Below are 6,286 nucleotides of genomic sequence, written 5' to 3' on the forward strand. Positions count from 1 at the left end.
AAAACAGGAATCAAGACCCCAGACGAGATCGGCATTATTGACCTCTCAGAGGTCGCACACACGCCTACATACGTCATCCTTACTTCATCTAGGTTAAATTTAGCAGAAAAATTTATACTTTTTGTTTCTTAACATACATGTAAGTCATCCTACTTAAATTCATATACGTTCACCATCAACCATCTAATATTAAAAACATCAAATGAAAGAAATAGTTCAATACTACATTAAGTGTATACTTGCCAAAATGTCACCAAATACAATGTCTGAAATAAAATGGGAAAGAAACGCTAGTGGAACATACTCCACTAGCTCAATCCTATAACTAAGCTAGAATATAATAGGCAAGCGTCCTCGAATGCATGAGGGCCTACCAAGTCCGGATGAATGCTCCACGTCTGGATAGATTCGGCTTTGATTTGTAAGCTCGAACGTCCACTTGTACCTGCACCTAAAAATGTAGAGTTGCATGGGATTAGTACACACTTGTACTAAGTATGGTTATATGTAAGCACACACCAAGGACATGCATGAGTAAGACTAGCTTTTTCCTAACAACATGATCTATGGAAAGTCAAGTCAGTGGACTTGTCAAATTGGGATTAGGAAAGTCAGTTGACTTGCCAAATTTGAATTAGGAAAGTTTAGGGTCCTTCCAAATTTGAATTAGGGAAGTCAGGGGACTTGCCAAATTGGGATTAGGAAAGTCAGTGGACTTGCAAAATTTTAATTAGGAAGGTCAGGGGACTTGCCAAATTTGAATTAGGGAAGTCAGGGGACTTGCCAAATTTGGTTTAGAAAAGTCATGCTGTGAGAGTAACATGCATCATCGTACGTATCATATTGTACACATCACTAACATCTTACACATAGCACATAACATATTGCATATAACACATAACATATTTCATATCATTCGTTCATATGCCATGAGACGCTGGAATCATGGACTTGACATTAAGACTTCCAAAAATAAGGGTTCAACATATGGGACCTCAACTAGGGAGTCTTCTTTAGAAAACACAGAGTCTGCTTCATTCATTCATACGTACTTCATTTTATTCATTCATAAGCTAGTGTAAAACTAGCCATACCTAGGATGTAGTTTAAGACTCTCATTGGGTTGTTTGTGCAATGATCAAGAATAGCCTAGTGTCATTACTTGAGTCTAGCTGACCTCTTGATTATCCTATCCTAACACCGTTATATCGTTCATATTAATTATGTGCATCATTTGAGATTGGCCTCATTCATTCATTTAGGAACATTAACTTTAACTGATGTCGCGCCTCATTTTCTCGCGAAACGGGTGGTGTGCATGACCTAACATCTCTTTTGGGATTTTGAGTTTGGAGTCACCACCTAACGAATTAAGGCGCGTTAGGGCACCTAGCTAACCTATCTAAGTCTAGTTAAGGTCAACGAGCCAGAGATCAGGGTAAGGTGTCAAATAACCTCGAGGGGAAGGTCTTAGGCATCCCTCGAGGTCCACAAACGTGGGCCCCGACCGTATCTCATGCAATCTATGTGTGGGTCACAAGTAGCAATTAAGGTTACTTCATTTATTAATAATTTTTAAGTAGAATGTTGGCTAGGCGATAAGAAATTTGAAAAATTAAATCTATGTTATTATTTTAGTTTATTAGCTAAGCATGTTATTTAGGCATGGGAGACTAAGTGATAAACTATTAAACAAATTGAGAAATAAATTTATTATTTTTTATTAATTATTTAAGCATGTAAAACTAACTGATAGCAATAGATAAAATATCAAATAAAAATTTAAAGATAAGCGAGAGGATAGAAAAAGGGACAAATAAATAAGCAAATAAATTTGTTTTTATTTTTACCCTACCCCAATTAAACATAATTATTAAACAAGTAAAAGGGTAAAAAGGGAAAGGAGACTCAAAAGAGACTATTTTGGATCAACATTCGACTTTTGTTTTATTTTCCGATAGTCTTCCGTATAGGGACAGACAAAACGAAAGTTTGTCTTTCACGCATGAGTCGATGTCATCATCTCCATGGGGCCAACTACCCCTATCCCACCACCGCATGCATTTTGTACCTAAAAGGTGCCTAATCGTCCTAATTTAATGTCCAAGAGGCATTGGACTCTTAAAGGGTGGGTTTAGACAAAATAGAATATAAAGCCCTCCTAGACACCAAGCCAAGCAAACAAGACAAACAAAACGGTCATTTTAGCAATATAAGTCTCAATTTGGCTTCTAAATTCGAATAGACATGCTTGCAAACAACATATAATTGTGAAATGTTTCATGCTAAGTGTGTGAACATACAAACAGACAAAATTATAACAATAATTTAATTATGACGAGGCAAATATGATAACATGGATGCAAATTTTAGTATTGAATTAGTTTTAGGGTGAGCAATGATTAATGACATAATAGCTTTTGTTTGAATTCCAAGTATAGCAAAGGATGTGATTACACATGCACATATATTAAAAATAGTAGTCGAATTAATTATTAAGGTAGAAAATAATATTTTATAACAAAAGACATAATTTGTTTAGGGCAGAAAATTATTTTATGGACACAATATATTTATTGGTAACACACACAAAAATATATATATTTTAAGTGACAAATTTATTATTAATGCAGAAAATTGCTTTTAGAATAATGATGGATTTACAGAATGGTTGTTAATGTAAAGTATATATTTTTAGGCCGAAATCAATTACAATGAAAAAAATTAATTAATAGCAAATTTAGATTCAAAAGAGGTTAATTATGACGCAGAAAAATATTAACTATTTTTTTTTTTTGCAGATTTTTATAGGCAAATTAGTATGACAATTTTTTAGGAAGAAACATAAAATAATAATGTATGCAGAAAATTGTTCTTTTAGATAGAGTTGAAAATATTGACAGATTATCTAGTTTGAAAACATGCTAAAAATTATTAGAGAACTTGTAAATAACGTGATTAACATGATTTTCTAACTCCAAACGATATATAAAATATTTTTTAGTCCTTAGGTATGATTTCTATGTGATAAGACATGCTGAAAAATAATTGACATACAAAGAGTTATTAACATCTAACCAATTAACCTACTAAAATTATGAGATTGAATTTTCACATGCAAAAGTTATTAGAATTAATTATTTTAAAATTCATTATCGAACTTGAAGTTGTTAAACAACATTAGGCATGTAGAAACCTTGTTAATTCATAATACCTATAAACATGATTTCTAGGTGAACATGTGCAAATTAGTAAGGTTTACATTAACAATCATGACATCGATACTTTTACAAGGTTCGCTTTCTCTTGTTATGTTTATTAGCATGCTGAAAAAATTATTAACATATAAAAGCTAAGATCTAGGTTACTAACTTTACTAAGGTTATCAAGCTACCATTCATTCAAGCTAATTTAATAAGGCAAACAAATTATTGATTTTAAATAGACTATTTGGGTAATATCAATATGTTGCCTATTGTAATGACATTAGTAATAGACGGAAAATTTATATCAACCACATATTAAAAAACATAATAAGAAAAGAAAACAATTAGCATATATATATATATCCCCCTCCCTTATAGCGTATCTCCTAAATCTTATATCATATATGAGAGCTTTAGAGTTATACAAATATTTTCAAAAGAAGTTAAATAAATAAACAAGAAGTATATCCAAATATGAATTAAACAACTGATCTCTCTTCTTAAACTTGAACTTCAAGTTTGAAACCTTTCAAAGCAATCAAATAACTACACAAGTAATCAAATTTATTTTGGACAGGATGAGACACATATGCAGTTATTTAACAACTTACACATAACAAAAGGAATAGAACAATGAGCTTACACAAATGTACGAATACAAAGAAATATAATGTAAATGCTAATTAAGAATATTAACCGTTTAAGGAGATTAGGAATTGTAGCAATGAAAACAAGTTGATCCAACCTTTACTCGAACAAAAGCAAAGTATCAAAGTAGCACTTGAAAGTTACCGGAAACTTATTTTGTTCAAGAGTAGCAAAAGAGCAATGAGAGAGTTAAGAAGTCTAGTTCTTGAGTTGAGAGAGAATGAATGAGTTTAGTATGAGTTGGGAGAATGTGAGTTCTTCTCAAGATGTGAGAGTGTGTTTTATAAAAGAATGAAAAGGGGGTCTCTTCATATAGTAGAGGAGGGGGAAACAAATCAGGAAAATAAACATTTAATAGAATCAATTATAATACTATTTTCCTTCTTTCAAGGAGAGTCAAAATTAGAAAATATTTCATCATCAAAAATAAATAAGTAAGAATAAAATTAGGAAGAGTAATATTATTTTCCCTTAAATAAGAAGAGTGAAATCTGATTTAAAATTAAAAATTTGTTATCAAATATAAACATATAAGAGTAAAATATTTTCCTTAAATAAAGAAGAGTCAAATCTAATTTTATCAAATATAGAAAAGTAAGAAATTAGTCCCACATTAAATAAAACAAAACAAGTTAATTAGTTAGTCAATAGAGAAATCAGCCAAACCTTTAAGCAAACATAGAATATATGCTTACCATATAACCCATGTAAAAAGTCTATCTTTTAACTAAGGTAAGAGAACAATTGAGGGTCATCAATACAACCAAATTAGCCAAAAAGAATGCAATTTAATAAAAAGAGATAGCGGTACATATAAGTCAATTTATAATATTCCTAATAGAAATAATTAAATTAATTCTTTCCATAAATAAAGCAATTTAAAGGTGATCTGTCCAAGTTCAACAAGGAAAAAGATCAAATTGAATTACTAATTTTATAAAGATTGACAAACAAACAAAATCCTCCCATATTAAGACACAATATAGTAGCAATTAGGATTGAAATAACGAAGAGAAATATTGACCAAATAAACAATTAATTTGGTCAATTACCGAAATCACGAAGATCAATCAAGACGAACCAGCCAATCAAATAACAAAATAGTTAAGCAATCAACATATAAAAACAAGTATAAAGTCTATTAAACATTTTTTATTACGAATAGAGTGAGTCGAAAGAAGTTGTCCGACTATACATATATGTAAGCACGTAGCAAGACAAAAGTTAACTGATTAATTTTCAGTAATTATACTATCTAAAGAATATATGCACAGTTAATAGAAATCGCTAAGGACTAACATGCGATTATCTAAGGATTATTCAGTAAAGCAACTATTAACAGTAAGCATGAGTGGAATTTAGTCATATTAGTGAGAGGAATACTTCAAATTAGCATAAAGAGTCAATAAGAATATATAATATTTGATAGTCAAGAAAACGTACCAATTCATAGTTACGAGGCGAGATATTGAAGCCTTAAACAGAGAACAAAACGGACATCACCTTACCTTGATTTTCCGTCTGTTTCGATTTCTTATTGTTGTTGTTTTCATTAGCGGCTGCTCAGTGGAGTTTCTGGGGTTTGCTGCTGCCTGGCAGCTCGCCCGAGCGTTGCCAGCAATGGAGAAAAGAAGACAGAGAAGAAGGGAAGTGAGAACAGAAAGAAGAGGCAAGGAGAGACAGGAAGAGAGCGCTGCCTTGCGCACTTCGCCAGAGCTGCTGTTGCTCTCGCTGGTTTCTGGCAGCTTCTCCTGGCGCTGCGAAAAGAGAGAAGAGAGGAGGTAGGAGAAGAGGTGATGGGAGAGAGAAGGCATCGCCAGAAAGAATGGGGAGAGAGAGAGGAGAAGAAGGAGGTGAAGAGATGGGGAGGGGAAGAGGGGTGGCTGGCGACTGTTCTAATTTTTTAGAGGGAGAGAATGAATTAAACTTTTAGTCTTTTAGGAGTATTTTAGATGCAGAGATGGGGAGGTTAATTTGGACCCTTGAATCAATTAAGATGTAGGACTAAGATTCGATCTAAGATTTAATGGATCAATGGATGGATGAGATTAAAATGTGGAGTCTTAAAATCAAATTGAATTGGATATGAAGATGTCTAAAATTGTAATAAAAATTAGTTAGAACTGAAATGGAAGAGTGACTATAATTGAAATAAAATTGAAATTGGATAGGCTAGATTGAAAGAAATTAGAATAGCTACAATTTAAATGATCTTGAGGAAAATTTAGAAATTACTACTTAATTACAATACTACATATATTAAAATATTTTTATATAATTGAAAATCACTTCAATTTTAAAACATTTGAAATTCATTAATAATTTCAAAATATTTATTTACAATAATTTTATAGAGTAAACATAATATAATATATATTTTTCAAGCAAAACCGACTAAAATTCTAAACTTTACATAAATTTTAAAATACGTA

The 6,286-nt window shown here is 31.6% G+C and overlaps 1 protein-coding gene across 2 annotated transcripts; it reads right to left on the reverse strand.

Annotated features, from left to right (window-relative positions):
• Positions 1 to 305: 305 nt before the first annotated feature.
• On the reverse strand, positions 306 to 5,753 carry LOC107025477. Of its 2 annotated transcripts, none has more exons than XM_015226262.2 (2): positions 5,363 to 5,753; positions 306 to 451 (listed from the first exon to the last, which is right to left on the reverse strand). In XM_015226262.2, exons 1-2 carry the CDS (start codon positions 5,666 to 5,668, stop codon positions 371 to 373), a joined length of 387 nt encoding a protein of 128 aa, XP_015081748.1. In that variant the 5' UTR covers positions 5,669 to 5,753; the 3' UTR covers positions 306 to 370. The 2 variants fall into 2 exon arrangements, with proteins under 2 accessions (XP_015081748.1, XP_027774145.1); XM_027918344.1 differs by having other exon boundaries at positions 5,358 to 5,753.
• Positions 5,754 to 6,286: the final 533 nt, after the last annotated feature.

This window comes from Solanum pennellii, chromosome 7 (assembly GCF_001406875.1).
Source record: "Solanum pennellii chromosome 7, SPENNV200".
NCBI classification, from domain to species: Eukaryota; Viridiplantae; Streptophyta; class Magnoliopsida; order Solanales; family Solanaceae; genus Solanum; species Solanum pennellii.

Bases quoted from the DNA above. Each gene is read 5' to 3' on its own strand.
- LOC107025477 (XM_027918344.1), bottom strand. From the start codon at position 5,668: ATGCCTTCTCTCTCCCATCACCTCTTCTCCTACCTCCTCTCTTCTCTC. The intron at 452-5,357 runs GTGATGTCCGTT...CTACATTTTTAG, and splicing joins AGACGGAAAATCAAGGTAAG to GTGCAGGTACAAGTGGACGT.